This window comes from Acartia tonsa, chromosome 3, assembly GCF_053477335.1.
Source record: "Acartia tonsa isolate MP-2025a chromosome 3, ASM5347733v1, whole genome shotgun sequence".
NCBI classification, from domain to species: domain Eukaryota; kingdom Metazoa; phylum Arthropoda; class Copepoda; order Calanoida; family Acartiidae; genus Acartia; species Acartia tonsa.
In genome coordinates this window covers 3,110,538-3,129,336 of record NC_137262.1, presented here as the reverse complement: position 1 = coordinate 3,129,336, position 18,799 = coordinate 3,110,538, and the positions used below count along the sequence as shown (strand labels likewise).

Below are 18,799 nucleotides of genomic sequence, written 5' to 3'. Positions count from 1 at the left end.
CATCTTCGCTCTGTAGGGTTAGGGCACCTTAGGTTTTGACCCCCTGCCGTCTTTTCAGTGCTCAACAGGCACTTTGTGTGCAGGCACCACAATTTTTAACTCTTAACGGTCGGGGTAAAAAAAGGATCTAAAAACAAAGGTTGTTAAATAAAATGGCGAAGGAAGCGAAAATTGACTTTGACTTACTTAAGGTCGGAAATTCATTATCAAACAGGGGACTTGCACAAAAAAAGTTTAGCCCTCTAGCTCTAATAGGAACTAAGATAATAGGGGGGGAGGCCCCCCCCCCCCCAACTGATTAAGGTGCGGCAAGGGGCCCGACTGTTAAGGGTTAATATGCATGGAGTACTTACCCAGGAAAACCAGAGAATTCATGAGCCAGTCCTCAACAAAGTCCCACCATGGACGAAAAGCTTTTTCTGCTTTGGTCCTGAAATATAATGTGTTTATTTGGACGTTTCTCTAAAAGTACCTAGTCAAGAATATACCCCCCCCTTATTTTAGGATTAATATTAAAATAAAATAGAGGAAGTTGTTTGTAAGTTTTTTTTAGTGGCTTCTAGTACCGTACAAGGGGCACGAGAGGAGGGGGGAGTTGAATTTCTAAACCCATTTTTTTTAAATTAGAAAAAAGTATAATAATTTTTTTTTTTTTTGGGGGGGGGATAATTTTTTAGGGGCGATTTCTCTTAGGGGGTTGGTGGTACTCTCCCCCAAAATAGTTATAAACCTTTCTGAGACCTATGAGAAGCTCTTCTTTACGGACGGAGAACCCGATCGGTTCAGCGGTTAACGAGATCCTTCAGTACAAACAAATAGATAGACAGACAAACAGACATCATTCTACTTTGTATTATAGATTACTTGAGTCAGTAGTTAGGAACAGGAAAAAATCAAACCTTCTTATTTTCAATTTATTTTTAAAAGGGGGGGGGGGGGTGAGCTCGAACAGGGAGAGCATTGTCTATTTATATGAAACAAACATTTGCATGTGCAGTAAAAAATATATTTACTAAAATATATTTACAATAGCTAAAATATCTTTAAATTGTCATTTGATTGATTTTAACCCATTTCAAATTTTCACTTATAAACAGACGAATTGGAGTAAAATCAAAATATGCCTTAGTTAATTTATTTTGTTAAAATTAATAGTAAATTATCTAAAAACGTTATGTACATTTTTTATGAAGAGTATTAAGTAAATAAATGTGTAAAAGTTACTGTCTATAATTGCAATAAAAGGATTAGTGTCATTTGATCCTGTTATCTTTGATTCAATCAATTATTTCATCTCAAAAAGAAATACTTTTTGCTAGTCTAAGTTTATATAGAGTATTACAGTTTTGATAGTTTACAGCGCCACTACTCTACAAAGTCTGTCTATCTGAACCCGCCAAAACGGTTACAATTACACACACAAATACACATATAGGCACATATGTAGATTAAATTTATGCAAGTATCTAATCGAGCAAAGAACCTCCCCTCCCATTTTTTTTATTTTGAAAATTAATTGAAAATAAAAAAGGGGTAGGGGGCTAGTTTTTCATTTGTTTTTGGTTAGGTTATATTGAATACAGGGTAGCTCCACAGTTAATGGCACAACAGTTATTTCTCCTGCAGAGGTTAGTCATAAAGAAGTAGTAAGTATACTTCCTTATTTATTTTCAATTCATTTAAAAAGATGTTCTTGACTTGCAAGGCGCTTTGGGGGAAGACGTTAACCCTTACAGATCAGGGGGGGGGGTCATATTGACCCCCCCCCTCAGTTTTTTCAATGTCATTTTTTTTGTAGGTAAGATAGAGAGTTGTGACTTCATGACTTTTTAAGTTTAGTAATTATACGTCGGCAAGAGTTGATCTTGTAAGGATATCTGGTCTGTGTCGGCCGTGGCGTCCGGTCAAAGTCGGTTAGGTAGCACCAAATTTAGAAAAAAAATCTAAATAAATCTTAATTTCTATATTATGACTTCTGTGTAGAAGGTAGAAACCTAAAATTTTTTTGTTGTGAATACTTAGATATCAATGACCTTCTGAGAAAATTTTGTTATGACCGTTTGACCGCTCCCTGACCAACTTTATGACCGATTTTTGTCCGGCTTTTACTACAGACATATATCATGAATATCGTGGCTTCTAGTACAGCTAGAGACCTATAATTTTTTTTGGTAAATCCTTGAGCAACAATAAACAGATAAAAATATTAATTTTTGTTATGAAAAATAAAAGTTCGTCCTAAAATTTGGTTATCCTAGCTGCAAAATTGGCCGCTCTACAGCTGTTTTAATATTTAGCGGCTGGCCGCTAAAAAGCGGCTAAGGAGCGGTCTGACCGCTATGACTAGAAAAAGTAACTTTCTCTAAAAATACACATGAACCACCAGAAAAAATTTTTTATGTCTCTAACTGTAACAGGAGCCGAGATAGAGGGGGGGGTCAATATGACCCCCCCCCCCCCCCCCCGATCTATTAAGGTGGGAATTGGGGCCTGATCTGTAAGGGTTAAGTAATCAAATGCTATTTTAAAGTCACACCTGCCCAAAATCTTCCTCTTGATATCTGACTCAAAGCTACCCATGTTGCTGTGGCTCCTATCCTCTTTCTTCAACTTTTTATGTCCAGCACTCAGTACTTGCACTTGTTTAGTGTTATTAGTGCTTGGTTGACCACTAGAGGTTGTGTAGTTTAGTTTTTTTGATTGGTCACTAGGTCCTGCAGGGGTATCACTTGCCATCCTTTCTGGCGGGACAGGTTTAACATTATCACTTGGATGCCAGCAGGCAGTTATGATTTTACTCTGAAAAAGTAAATAAATTATAAGATGTTAAGATAAAAGTCCGCAATAAAAAAATAAATAAAAAAAACTAAATAACTTACACAAAGTGGTAAGGATTTCTATATTTACTATCTCGATAACTACTGAAACAGTCAAGTTCTCCATTTCAGGGAAACTTTATGTAGGTTTTTGAAAGGGTTAATGCTAGTCTACCTTTGAATTTTGAAATGGTTTATGCCTTACCTCCCCTAAATTTTAGGGAAGCAACCGATATTACTTATTAAATAAAGAAAGATTTTTACATTTATAAGTCTTAGACATGAACCATATTTTGGAAAATATACCATAAATTTATCAAATAATCTAATATATTAATCAATAGCAAACTCTTATAAGAAAAGGTATATGATAGATTTAAGAATGTATAATTTAAAGATGGTTACAGAATCTACTCAAAAGATAAAAAGTTCTTGTATAGGTTTTGCAGATTATATGTATACACACAAATACACATTTACAACACAGTTAAAAAAATAAAAAAGCTAATTCACCCTGAAATCACAAATGATAACTAAAAAATTATTTCTCCTATCAAAATTTGTAATTTTTCTAAACAATAATATGATATTATTGTTCCTACAATGTTTTCCTAATTGCCCAATTAAGCGGTTGGATATCTAGACTTTTTATATTTATCATTTCAAATAAGAAAGGTAGCAAGTTGCAGAGTTGTATAAATATAATTAAAGAGATTATCCTAGGATCTGTTAAAATATCCCTCTGTTCAAGTAAGATCAAAATTGGATAGTGGACAAAATAATGCCACGGTCGTAGCGGTCATGCGTCTTGCGTCACATTAGGAGGTTTGCGCAAATTTAAGATCTCAGTTTTCGCTATTTTATTTACTATTTTTCTCTAATTTTTCTAAAAGCGATGCTTGCTAGATTATCTAATTCGCTAAAATATAAAGATAAATCTTTCACAAATCGCCAAATTTGGGGTCTGAAATTTGCGTCACCCTTTTAAACCTGACGCAAGACTCATAACCGCTACGACCGTGGCATTATTTTGTCCACTATCCAAATTGGCAATATATATCTTTCTTATGACTAAAATTCAAATTAAAATTGTTTTGTGTTTTAAAATAATTTTTAATTACTATTAGAAGTTGTAGTAGGGGGCGGCTTATAAGCTAGTTATAAAGGCAGCCCCCCCCCCCCCTAAAAAGGATTACACCTTCCCTGGACCTATAAGCAGATTTACTATAATGGAGAACCATATCGGTTTGCGAGATCCTTTGTTCAAACACATAAATACCAGGGAGTAAGGGAGGGGACAATGGGCAATTTATTCAATATAAGAGTTATCAAAGAAAGGGCATGAAATCCAGTTTAATCCAATAAATTTGTAGGAAATTATAAAGGGATTGTTAATTGAATAATAGATTTTCATAGCGTCATGTAAAGTGAAATCACAACTTGTGTTTGATGAAATATATTGAGGTTTTTTGGTGTGATTTTTATATTAAAAGATTATTGGACCCGGCCAGCTGCTAGCAAGAATATGACTGCCCCTTTTATTCTGTTTATTTCCCTTGTCCCTTGCCCCCACCTCCCTTCTCCCTTCTCCTCGTCTGCTACATTCCAAACTAACACAACGAGTGTTTATTTCCCTTCCCCCCACTTCCCTTATCCCTTCTCCCCGTCTGCAATATTCAAAACATAAATAACGAGTAGCGGCATTCTATGCGCAAGTCCCCAAACTCAGTCAGAAACTGCTAAGTTCTTGCACATTCCCTTTAAGCCAGTCCCCAAAGTCTGAGACTCCTAAAAATTGAATATTTGATCCATTGTCCCCTCCCTTACTCCCTGCATAAATACACATCCTATTAAGTTAGTATCTAGGATCATGTTACATTGTATGATATCCTAAGATTATAAAATGCTTGGCTAAGCAATATTTGTTAAACCTATAACATGTCAATATGAAAATATCACAAAATATTTTCTTTCCTTTTACGCGATTTTTATTATTGACAAGCATTGTGTATAGGCATTTCATAAATCGTAGCAACTCTATAAATTCAAATATCAATCAGTTTACCATTTCGCCATTTACCAGTACTTTTAAAATTAGGTTTTTAAATGAAAAATTTAGAAATCTAATATGAAAAGACTAAAGAATCGCCTAAAGCATCACGCAACGTTATAAATCAGAGCCATTTTTAAAGACAATACTAAATAAATCTTTTGACATGAATGTTTTTTCAACGCTTTACATAAATGTTGTCATCCTTATTTCTTAAATATTTTTTAAAAGGTTGAGGTAGGTTGCGCTAAAAATCCGAAAAGGTGTGAGCTTTAAGGCTAAAAAACAGTAGTAGAACGATAATATTCACTAAATATGTGTATTCCTTATTGAATAGAACCATACACAAAAAAAAATATATTTTATAATTAGTGAATATTATCGTTCTACTACTGTTTTTAAGCCTTAAAACTCACACCATTATGGAATTATAGCAGAAGGGAGGGATTTTATGTTTTTCATGTATTTTATTCATTTTTGAAAAATTTCGGTCAATCTAATTTTTAAAAAGACCAATTCAAACTTCAATATTCTTTTTTAGTATTAAAACTTTTTTGGTTATGAAAATTTTATAATCACAAATATACATTTCAAGAAGAAATGTACAAATAATATTTAAAAAGCAATGCTTTTCTATAATATGAGTTGGTTTGTCCGTACACCAAAACAGATAGTTCTTATGGTTTATTAGACATGTTATAATTGTCCTATCAATTTTAAACTTATTATTCATGTTTTTCCTTCATGATAGATATACATAATTACCCTATTAGTCTGATTTTTAAAACCATGATTCCAAGGACAACAAGGTAAAATCTTAAGAGCGAAGTATCTTTATTATACAGTCCTAAAAGTATAAGTATGCCCTTCAACAGTATCCATATTTCATAATTTTGCAATTACATTATATACAATTTTGTTTAGATTTATAAATGAATTTCTTGATCATTAAGTTTCACACTCTACGTGCTAAGATTTATTTGTCCTAAAATTTTATTATAGAGCTTCGCTTTTATGGATGTTGTATTTTAAATTCTAGTTATCCCTGTTTTAATACTTTTAGGAAATTTTGAAGAATACATAGAATAAAATTTTTTTATGTATTAGTACCGAAGCTACTCTATGATTCGAAATGTCCGTCCGTCTGTCCGTCTGAAACAAAGTTGGGGAAACGTAATTTTTTCGGCTCTTATTAAAGATAGACAGCTGAAATTTTAAGTGAAGATTTTTATAACATATGCCCATCTAATCTATACATTGTTTTGTCCATCTGTCTGTAATTTAAGGTGCTAGATCGATTCCTAGATTTTCGTAATTTTCTCAACTCCTTTTTAAGATAATGGGCTGAAATTTTCAGGGATTGCTTAAATTTACATTCTACATATTTTCCTCAAGTTTTATTACGATTTTTCTATTAATTGGGGTGCTAGACCGATTCCTATTTTTTTTAGTTTTTCTATGGTTTTCTCGATTCCTATTCAGAATTATCAGGGATTGAATATGCCCATGGTAATTTTTACCGATATCCATTAAAAATTTTGAGCTTCGCTACTTATGGATGTTGTCATTCTTGTTTTCATATGTAATTCTAAATAAGCTTTCAGCCAAAAACAATTAAATTTTCTTCAACAGGTTTTAAGCTGTAACGTAATCATTTCGGAAAAATCGGTGTCGGCAATTTTTTTTCTTCATGTAAGTGGTTAATTTTACACACGGCTGAAGTTTTATTTGCAAGTATACAATAGCAGTGGATTAAAATAAAATTGATGACTTGCTGATTGATGGAAATTTGTCTCTGAAAAAAAGTTTAAAAGAGCAGCTGCAGCTTTTTAAAAAGAAGCTTTTCCTTACTTTTTAAATTCTCCAGAAGCTTTTTATACTGCCTATAAAAAAAATTACGCCATACTGGCCTACAATTGGTCAATTAAAATGTATACTGGCCTGCCATTGGTAATTTAGTCTCTGGTTTTTCCTATCATTAATCATTTGCATTGTTTGGTGTTATATTTTATATGCTATACTGGAGATTCTTTCCGACTAATTTCATAATCGCAAAAAAAAAGACCGCCAATGTCCTATGCGAATAAAAAATTAGAATAGTTATTTATTGCACCGTTTCCAATCCCGGTTGTAAATATGTTTGAAAGCAATTATACTGGAAAAATCTAAGCCCGAATTTATCAACATTTAAATGGATTGAAAATTGAAGAAAATATAATTGAATTTCTCGTATTCATTCGAATCCGGTGGATAGGAACCGGTTCTCATCCATACGAAAAAAACTATGTCTAGCATCGTATTATATCCAGCTTTCTACGAATATAAAAATGTACAATCATAAGATTAAAACCAGTTTTTTTAGCCCGTGCCTTCGGCACCTCGAGGCTAAAAAAACTGATTTTAATTTTATAATTGTACATTCTATATCCGCGGAAAGCCGTTTATAATACGATGAAAGAAATAACTATTAACCCTTACAGATCGGGGGGGGGGGGGGCTCAAAGAGCCCCCCCTTCTAGTTTTTTCAATCTCATTTTTTTTGTAGGTAAGATGGAGTGCTGTGACTTCATGACTTTTTAAGTTTAGTAATTATACGTCGGCAAGAGTTGATTTTATTAGGATATCTGGTCTGTGTCGGTCGTGGTGTCCGGTCAAAGTCGGTTGGGTAGCACCAAAATTAGAAAAAAAATTCTAAATAAATCTTAATTTCTACATTATGACTTTTGTGTATAAGGAGAAACCTAAAATTTTTTTTGGTGAATAATTAGATATCAATGACCTTCTGAAAAAAGTTGTGTTATGACCGTTTGACCGCTCCCTGACCGACTTTATGACCGATTTTTGTCCGGCTTTTACTACAGACATATATCATGAATATCGTGGCTTCTATTACAGCTAGAGTCCTATAAATTTTTTTGGTAAATCCTTGAGCAACATCAAACAGATAAAAATATTAATTGGCGCCATCAACCGCCGTTTTACCGCCGTAACCGCCGAAAATGGCGGTTTCCGTTATTTGCCGTTTTTTGGCGATGATCAGAAAAAGTATTTTTTTTGTTATGAAAAATAAAAGTTCGTCCTAAAATTTGGTCATCCTAGCTGCAAAATTGGCCGCTCTACAGCTGTTTTAAAATTTAGCGGCTGGCGGCGGCGGCTAAGGAGCGGCCTGGCCGCTATGACTAGAAAAAGTAATTTTCTCTAAAAATACACTGAACCACCAGAAAAAAATTTTACGTCTTTATCTGTAACAGGAGCCGAGATAGAGGGGGGGGCTCAAAGAGCCCCCCCCCCCCCCCCCCCGATCTATTAAGGTGGGAATTGGGGCCCGAGCTGTAAGGGTTAACGTTGCCACATAGGATGTTAGACACATATAAAATTTCATATCATAAATACGACTTACGGCTACCCCCCTAGAGGCCTCCAGGGACACGTAAAATTGTTTCTATTTTAAAATCAGCAAATTAAAAAAATGTTTTTAGCTAATTGCAAAAATTTCTTGAATTTTTGTCGATTTATCTGGGATGGTGGTCGTCCCCTCCCCAAAAATAGTTATAAATCTTCCCTGTTAAGGAGAACGCAATCGGTTCAGTGGTTCGCGAATGTCTTCGGTACAAACACACAAACAGACAGACATCCTGTTGCTTTATTATAAGGATTATGTAATTTGTAAAGGGAAGTCCATCCTTTTATTTTGAGGGAGGTAAAATAAGTGGTTACAATGCAATGGTTTGAGGGGGTAATGTCTATGACTTTGTTTCCATTTATAATTTGTATTAAAACAGTCAAAACAATTATTTGACTGATTTTTTTCCGTACGTAAAATTACACTGGTACCTTTAGTTTTGATCCACGATATCTTATTCGTTGGTTAAAAACTTTGGTTCATTGAGTAGTACAAAACTAGAAGTGACAAAATATTTATATTTTGTATTATGTTTATCATCACTGGGGATACACACCGATTCATTGTTCATTGTCTTATCCTTAAGATCCCTGATATTTTGAATAGATTTTAAGAATATTCTTAAAGGTTTTCTTTATTCAGATTTGGCGCGTATACAATTATCGGTTTCAGATACTTATATGTGAATGATATAGAATTATGTCGTACTATTAATGGATTTTTAAAAGCGAAGCTTTTCTATAGTTAGGGTCGGTCCGTACGTTTGTCAGTCCGTAACGGATAGCTCTTTCGTTAATTTAAGCATTTTTGAATTGTCCTATCGATTTCAAATTTAGCATGGTGATTCCTTTAGTACTTAGGTACGATTTAGAAAGCGTAGCAACTCTATAATCACTACCAAAATGTCCGTACGTCTATTTTAAACATGTTGATTTTTCTTCTTTTTTAACAACGAATTTTTATGTGATCTAATTATCCGATTGATCTGATTTTTGGTATATTGATTCCTGGGACAACAACGTATAATGTTTAAAGCGAAGCAACTCTATAATCAAGTTCTGAAAATGTTGTTATGTCCATAAACATTATCCTGAATCAAGCAGTTTTTCAACAAATTTACTTATAATTTTGCTTCGACTCTTATACATCTATAATCTGATTATTCAGTTCTGACACTATATACATAAGTGTTAGTGTCCGTTTGTCCTACTGTTTCAGTGCTTCGCTTTTATAGATGTTGTCATCCTTGTTATGAGTGAATCTACTTCTATTAATTAAGTCTATCAGTACGTTCGACCTCTGTAAAAAAATCTAAAATTCTGTATAAAGCATGGCACAGATCATGTAGACTAAAAAAGTTGTCTTTGTTTTCTAATTACCAAAGAAACTAATCAACGACTATAAGACTTTTTCGTAGTTATTATATCCCAATAACTAAACAGTATTGATATTAATGAAGTATATCTAGGATTTTAGAGCTTTGCTTTTATATATGTTGTCATCCTTGTTCATTTTGACATTTGTAGCTTTCAGGGATAAAAGGGATAAGACAATGGCCTATAAATTTATGTACATCCCTAATAATGATAAACAAAATTACACCTTTTTTAAAATTAGAATTAGTGGTTGAAACGTTTGGACACTCAACTTGATAAACCAACTAATAAAAATTCAATAAAAGACCCGAATAAGAAAACGTAATTGAAATAATTGGAGTTTAGTGTAATACACAGCCCGTTGTCCGCTTCCTGCCTGCGTAGCTGCTCCGTGGATATTATTTTTCTTGTTTACCATCAATGATGACGTATGTAATATACTTGTAAGAAATCTGATTATAAAGTTGAACAAGTATTACAACACAGCTCAACAATTTATTACCCTTCTATCTATAAATACATACTGTTAAATTTATTGAGTGTCTCATATACAACGAGATTCAGGGAAAGGAAAATGATAGAGAGAATAATAACATTTATGATTACAGATTATTTACAGGTGTTAAACCCCATCAGCTAGTAGTCACATATTTTAGACAATATTGTAAAAAAATATGTACAAAATTTGATCATATTATAAATGAAACTTTTGTTCATACAATCGAAAGCATCTCCCTTATCTTTACAATAAAATGAAAAAAGGGAGTGTTTTTAAAAGAGAAGTTTTTCTATAAATAGGGTCGGTCTGTCTTTTTCTTTTAATTTATGCATATTAGAATTTTCCTATCAATTTCATACTTTACATGGTGATTCCTGTAGTAGTTAGGTACGATTTAGAAATCGTAGCAACTCTATAATCATTACCAGAATGATCGTACGTCCTTTTTAACATGTCTATTCCCCACTTTTTTAACAATAAGTTTTTTTAAGATACAATAATCTGATTATTCTTATTTTTTGGAAAACTGATTCCTAGGACATCAAAGTACAATGTTATAAGCAAAGCATCTCTATAATCAAGTTCTAAAAATATAAGTATGTCCTTAAACATTATCCTGTATTTATTAAGTTTTTTTTCAACAAATTTACTTACACTTTTGTTTGAGCTTCTTTACATTTATGTTCTGATTATCTAGTTCTTACACTCTACAAGTTTCTTTGTCCTACCATTTCAGAGCTTCGCTTTTATGGATGTTGTCCTCCTTGTTTTTTCTGTACCTAACGAATAAACTGACTAAATTAATTTCTTATACTCAACTAGCGGATAAGCCCTTGAGATGATGGGGGGGGGGGGGGTGGGGGGGCAGAAGTAGGACCCCCAATCTTTACATTTTTTAAAGTAAATAAAAAATGTTTAAGGGATATAATTTATTTTCCAGAGCAATTTCTCTTCGGATGGTTTAGGTGACATTCTCCAAAATAGTTATAAACCTTCCATGAACCCAGAGAAGCTACACATTCAATTGAGAACCATATTGGTTTAGCTGTTTGTGAGATTCGTAGGAACACACTTACAGGCAGCTTTACTGACCTTCTTTTTATTTAAGTATTGTGTAGAACCAAAAGTATTTTTATTCTTATACAAATATAAGTGAAATTTCTTTATCAAGAAATGTTTAAAGCAAAGCTCTTCTATGATTTGGTACTTAACATCAAGGGCGTCCAAGCTTATTAATATATTTTTTTTTAAGGGGGGGGGGGTTAAATTCAAATTCAACATTTTTTTTTTTTTTGGGGGGGGGGCGGTTAATCTTTATATCATATAGGCAAGGATGTCCAAGGTTTTTAATTTTTGCGGGGTACAAAATCAAGCTCCAAAATTGCAACGGCACCCCAAAATTCATTTGTGGGAGTAATCACCCCTTTACCCCCACCATTGGACGTCCTTGCTTTGCATCACAATATCGGTTTTTTTTTAATTTGAAGACATGATAGAATTGTATAATCGTATTACAACTGTTCTGTATCAAAGATTCTCTGTAAGAGTAACAAAAAGGTCTGTAGTTTTATTTTAAGCCAAGTACGTGATTTTTTGGGCATTTTTAAATCGTCCTAGTCTTTTTTTAACCTTTTAACAGATATGTCACTCTAAAATGGTTAAAGCAAATTTTTCCAACTACCTGTTTAGTTAGAGACGAAGAAAGTCCCTAAAAAAATCAGTATGTTACGTCGTCATAAAACAAGAGTTTATCCATCTCTTTTTTTAAGGGTTTTCTTTCCCACTCCTCCTCTCCTCATCCCATATTTTTATGACGTCATTGAGGGACTTTTTAAGTCTTCATTTAGTTGAGCTTCGCTTTTATAAATGTTGTCAACCTTGTTAAAAGCGAAGCATTTCTATAATTAGGGTCGGTCCGTCCGTCCGTCCGTCCGAGATAGGTAGCTTTTACTCATTAATTTAGGCGTGTTAGAATTGTCCTATTGATTTCAAACTTTGCACGATGATTCCTGTAGTAGTTAGGTACGATTTAGAAAGCGTAGCAACTCTATAATCATTACTAGAATGTCCGTATGTCCATTTTCAACATGTTGATTTTTCTACTTTTTAACAACAAATTTTTATGTGATCTAATTTTTGGTATATTGATTCCTGGGACAACAACATTACAAGCGAAGCAACTCTATAATCAAGTCCTAAAATGTAAGTATGTCCCTAAACATTTTCCTGTATCAAGCAGTTTATCAACAAATTTACTCACAATTTTGCTTCGACTCTTATACTTTTATATTCTGTTATTCAGTTTAGACACTATACAAGTGTTAATGTCCGTTTGTCCTACCGTTTCAGTGCTTCGCTTTTATGGATGTTGTCAACCTGGTTTCTACTATAGTTTATTGAACTTGACTAAAGCTACTAGTATTTCCTATCTAAGATTGCATCTGCTTGTTTAAAGTAATGGATTTTCACTGCGGTTGTTTTCTTCAAACAAAATTTATTTTTGATGGAGTTTTACAGTTTAAATAACAATGTAAAAAAATTAAAGAACACTAAACCTTTGTAATCGAAACTTTTCTATAATTAAGGTTGGTCCATACGTTCGTCATATAGATCTTTCCGTTAATTTATGCATGTTTGATTTGTCAACTCTTTATGTTGATTTCTGTGAAATTTAGGTTCGATTCATTTTCCTGTGTTTATAAATTCAGCAACAAATTTAAGTGCAATTTTGTTTAGACTTAATGGATGTTATCATCATTGTTATCATGAAAATAGGTAAGTTTTATTGGATAAATTATTTGCGTACAATTCCAGTGAATACTTCAAGTACCAGGTATACAATCCTAATGTTTATTCAAATTCCCTTATCAAGCTTAAACAATATGCATGTAGGGAGGGAGAGGACATTGGGCTGTGTTTTACACTAGTCCCCAAAGTTTTATTATGACGTTTCGGTATTATCCTCTTAGGAAATTTTTCTCAAAATTTGATAATTTTTATACCGCCCCCCCCCCCCAGAAAAACGGCCACCTGGCCTGCCTAGCCGCGGGCGCTCGGCCCCCTAGCCATATAACCTTACCTAACCTAGCCTAACCTAACCAAGTCATTTAGTTTAGTGTCCAAAATTGAAATCTACAGAATTGTTTGTAATTTAATTTTACTAAACTAAAAGCACTGCACATATTTCCATATTTTTCCATAAATAAAATTTCTATTTGACACATTTTGATAATGTTATAGATGTTACAATTTAATAGAGTTGATGCATTTGAACATTTAAGTAAAAATTCTTTTATGCATTTTCTAACACTATAAAAATAAGAATTCTCTAATATTAAAAATCTATATTTATTTTCTTAATTTAAACGTATCATGAAAATACATAACCTTGAAACCCTCCTGAAACCTATATAAAGCTTTCAACAAAGGTTTAGTGATTAGAGAAATCTTAGCAAGGTTGAACAAAAACCATTCATATCATAGAATAGGATCTGAAAGCTACTTTGTCCTGAAGCTACTTTGTCCGAAGCTACTTTGTACGAGGCTACTTTGTCCAAGATCCAAATAATATCAACGTTGATGTTACTTCTACCTGTACAATCTATAATACAATGTACTTATTGTTTATCTATCTATCCGTCTGTCTGTCTGAAACTTAAGATCTCGGTTTTAACTTTTTTTGTTGTAAAGAATAGGTTCATAAAAAAATTCTTTAAAATGTGACATAAATTCCAACAGAGAAAATGATAAAACCCAGTTCATCACATATTTTGGAGAAAAAAAAGCTCTAAGCCTCTAGGGGCTAAGCCGTTAGTGTTTATTAGTGTTAGTTTTACAATATCGACACTAAAGTTTAACAGTGACTAAAGTTTGGCATTTAGTTTTTTTTCCCAATATTATGAAGATGTAAGTTTTCTAGTTAAAACAAAGTTTTCAGCAAAACTCATGGATCTTAAGGGATAAGACAATGGGCTATATATTGATATATATCCTCAATGATGATAAAAGAAAATTATCCCAAATTTAATTTGATTATTGGTTGAAAAATTTGAGCACTACTAGTTTGAAACCAACAAATTAAAATTCAATAAAAGTACCCAAAGATCTTTTGGCAACTAAAAATATCTCGTGGTTATAAAACTTTGGGCACCAATGGAATTTACACTCCAATGACCCCTCCCTCCCTGGTAAAACTATAGGAAAATATAAATCTGAGTAAAAATGTCAATTTTTTTCACTGAGATGTAATTTATTTTCTTTTCATAATTATACTAGCTAAGTAAATGTATTTTTTTTGTGAAAAGAGATATTTAAGATTTTCTTATTTTTTAGAAGCGAAGCTACTCTATAACTCACTTTTTTCAGTCCTTAACCCTATTGATAATATGGAATGTACTCCTTGATTTATGTCAGTTTGGGCGTACCATCCCACAAAATAGTAATAAAACCTTGGCAGAACCTATGAGTTGCCAGGCAGCAACCATATCGGTTCACTGTATACAGAGATCTTTCGGTACAGACAGACAGACACGCATAGATCATGTTACTTTTATTTAAGGATATTGATTCAACTACTACTCTCTCTACTACTGGGAGATAAAAAGCCAAATAAATAAATGATTAACCATTTACCTCCTAACGTCACAATGGTTGTAGGATAGGATATTAAACATTTAAAACATACAATAGATACTTTAAAAGCTTTTTAATATAAGGAAAAAAAAAATTTGTTGCATTCTGTATTTTTAAAACAAATAAAGATTAGAGTAAAACTCTAGAGGGAGAAAAAGTTAAATAACTGTATCTCCCCATCGCAACCGTTTTGTGCAACCTTTCTATTGGCAGTACAGGAAGAATCATAAAGCCATGGAAAGTTTCATGTTTGACGTCATAAAAATACGTCAAATGAGGTAAAAAAGAGGAGAAATTGGAATAGAAACTCCTAAAAAAACGATAGATAACAGACGTATCTTTATGACGTCACACATGACACTTTCCAGCGCGTCAGAAACAACCACTCTTATCCGCAACTGCCATTTGGCTCAGTCAATCTAAGCCACATTCAGCAACAGCAACTTTGTATTAAGTCGCAGCTACAGCCGCGCGGCTGCCGAACACTTATTTAAATATCATATCTTGCAAGCATGTTTTTATCATATGTAGCTAAAGTTGTAAATTTGGATGAAACTTTGAGATTTAATCAAAAGTTAGGCCTAGGTTAGTTAATATGATTATGACCTTAATTTGGTAGATTTTTTATCTATAATACAAAGAAGCTTGATGTCTGTCCGTCTGCCTGTCCGTCTGTCTGTCCGTCCGTCTGTCCGTCTGTCTGTCCGTCTGGCTGTCCGTCTGTCTGTCCGTCCGTCTGTTCGTCTGTCTGTCCGTCTGAAGCTTAAGATATCAGTAACCACTGAACCGATCGGATTTTACTCTTCAGGGTATATACCTATTGGTCCTGTGGTGGTTTTAAGCTTTTTTCTTGGGGGGGGGGCATACCCAACCCCCTAAAAAATGAAAATTCATCCCCCCCAAAAAAAATTCCTGGGGAAACTACTTCACATAAAATTAGCAGCACCAGAATTTTGTTTTCTTTAAATTACCTCTTGGGACAAAGCCCCTGAAGGCTAGGGGCGAAGCAGCTAGTATTATAAGAAGTAAGTAATATGTTTGTGTGTATCCTCTTAGATCTCGCAAATAGCAAACTAAACGTTCCAAAGTTTCCATTAAAATTTAGTAAACTTGAAAATTGAAATTAATCATCCTATTATTACAGAAGGAAGGTTCCCCCCCCCCCCCCCGAACAAGCACCTTTTGAAATAATGAATTGACTGAGAAACAGGGAGGGAGGGAATATTAAACTGTATAGTAAATTATACTGGTACCCAAAGTTTTCAAAACAAGTTCTCTTATCTTGCAGTGCCAATTCTTTTCTTTAAACCATTAAATTTTCTTTGGAAGAGGGGATGATTTTGTCTATGATCATTGGGTACTTACATCCACTTATCTTCATTGTCTTTGTTTCGGTACGCATGCCTTGCCGTACACGAAATCTTAATCTCCAAGCCCTCCGAATGACCAACATGTGAATGTTTACAAATGTGTATTTATTACCATGAAAACGGTGCATCTAAAACAAAAATATAAAAATTAATAACATAATATTAATGGTTTATTATTTTTGTATATCGAGGTTGCGTGATTTCAATTTAATTAAAAATATAAAATTTCTAAAAAACTTTAAATTGGCACGAAACATATTAAATAGCATCAGAAATTGATAATTTTAGATTCAAATGATCAATAAAATTAAGGAAAATATTCGTATGTCAAAAGTTAGCAGTTAAATGGTCTATTTGTTGAAAAATTAATGTTTTAAATTTCTTCGTAAAAATATACCATACTACACTTATTATTAAGAATTAAAGATAAATTCTTACCACATTATACGTCAAACTAAGCAGGAAGGCTTATTTGAGATCTTCCACGGAATAGAGCGCATGTATATCCATCCAATACATTATTTTTATTCACGTAGCTCTTCACATGGGAATCAACAAGGAAAAAATGTGCGCGCCTTTGTTTGTTTACAAGCGAAGCGCGGAGATAGTTAGGAATGCCGCGTAACACACTCATTCTCTGGTGTAAGGAAAAGGGAATTAATGGGTTCGAACTTGCCAGGGAATACAAGAAAAATCATTCCAACACACACCCGTCTAGTCACTGGGAATCGAACACAATAACTCATCTTAGCATCATGCGTGCAGACAGTGTCCACAAAATCACAATCTCATAACGCATAAATTACAAGAGTTTAAAATGGCATGGCCATCAGGCCTAAAATTAATTATGGTAACTTACGAACACCACAATAACTCAAACCGACTCCACTACCACATAAGGATAGGAATAAGGAATGGGAAAAGCATTCAACATTCATGAAATGCACATTTACCACTCACACATCTCATTAATCATGGCCTCATAACCTCAATTAAAGTTAGAATTACAGACCATGTAATTGCGAATACATGAATTAATAATCAATAGTACCTAAACTTTGATTAGGTACCTACATAATAATAGGCAAATGATTTTTATATTAAAAATCGCATCAATAATTAAATAATCAACTCAAACTTTTAATCAAAAGAAAGAAAGATTAAATAATGACATTTTTTTCTACTAAATCTTTTTGCTAGAAAAGAAAAATAGAATTTTCATAAAAAACTTCTCAAAATTAAGCATTTTCTCCAGCGGAAAAATACTCGGGCTTACATCTAGACATTCTTAGATAAGATAGGTAAATCCTTAAATCTAACATGTTTAATAAAATAGATACTTAAATCTAAACAAAATATGACTGTAAAAATCATCAAACATCGGAAAATTAAAATTTCATAATTTTAAATCTTCGTGAATTAAAATTGCGTAAAATAAAATTGCAATTGAAATATGCAAATTAAATTACCAAAATAAAACAAAAGCTCAATTATAAGAAAAGAACTTCTCTAAATGCTGAGTTTGCAATTTCTCTCTGTTTTAAGAAGAAAGCAACTTGTACATATTCATACAGTCAAAATTAAGGCAATTTGGGGCCTCAGTTAGAATGTACCCCTCAAGATACAAACTAACCAATCTTTCAAATATTAATAATGCCATGTTCCAGCTATCCTGACGGACGTTATGTCTTTCCATCACAATTTTTTGATACTGCATAATTTCCGACAGGATTTCTGGCGCAGGGCTCCATCAACTGAAAATAAACATAATTAGTGATGTTTAAATCAAATCAAAAATTAAAAGAATCATGAATAATTCAAGAAACTTTAGAATCATCAATCAAAGCAATCAAAATAAAATTATCTTATGCTTTAGTTTTGCCGTTCTGTAGTATGTCTGGCCGAGGTAACAGAGCTAAGATACACTATAGAGCGGTCTTATTAAGCTTAAATCTTCGAACTCAAAGAATCTACTTAATTCAAGACGAAAAAAAATCTGCATTTTTCTTTAGGTACATCGGTTAAAAGGTAAATAGAAATAATTTTAATATATATGTAATATTAAATTATCTATGTGATTATAATAAATCTTAAGAAATATTTATATGATGTAAAAAAATCTCATTGTGTTACTTTTTTATCATATCGAATTTCAATCAAACAAGTATAAAAATGTTCGTATTTGCGTAGGTACCTAGGAAAATTTCCACGAAAAAAATCCCTGGTCCCGGAAAGACTTAAATCATTGAAAAAACTTGCGTAAATGTATAAATAACTTAAGTTTGCATTTCAAATGAAAAAAATCTTGCGTCGATTTGAAAGTTTAAACGAAATTGAGTTAAAATTTGCGTTTTTTGTCTTTCGAAAAAAATCTGATAAATCTACCGTAAAATAAAATTCAAAGTTAAACAAGAACGATACTTATACTAAACTTTGGGTAGATTGATCTTGAGCAGACGTCTTGCGGAAGTCTCGTTACTCGTGGCGGCTGCGTCATCTGATAATTTGAACTTGCAAACCACGGTCCTCCCACCTGGGCGCACTTCTTCCACACGCCCCAATCTGAACTTCTTCATCAAATTTGTGCTATCGTCGATCAGCACCACGTCTCCCGGCTCAAGCAGCACCTTGTTGCTGCGCCACTTGACGGACT

At 33.1% G+C, this 18,799-nt stretch overlaps 1 protein-coding gene across 3 annotated transcripts in view; it reads right to left on the bottom strand.

Moving 5' to 3' along the window:
* LOC145313066 (uncharacterized) overlaps positions 1–2,795 on the bottom strand; it is a 129,847-nt gene extending 127,052 nt beyond the window's left edge. For all 3 annotated transcript variants that reach the window (XM_080152325.1, XM_080152326.1, XM_080152328.1), the window contains exons 1-2: positions 2,537–2,795; positions 354–430 (exon numbers count right to left, since the gene is read on the bottom strand). In XM_080152325.1, the coding sequence (XP_080008451.1) occupies positions 354–430; positions 2,537–2,736 (277 nt within the window). In that variant the 5' untranslated portion in view covers positions 2,737–2,795. The remainder of the gene's footprint in view (positions 1–353; positions 431–2,536) is intronic.
* Between the last annotated feature and the right edge of the window lie 16,004 nt (positions 2,796–18,799).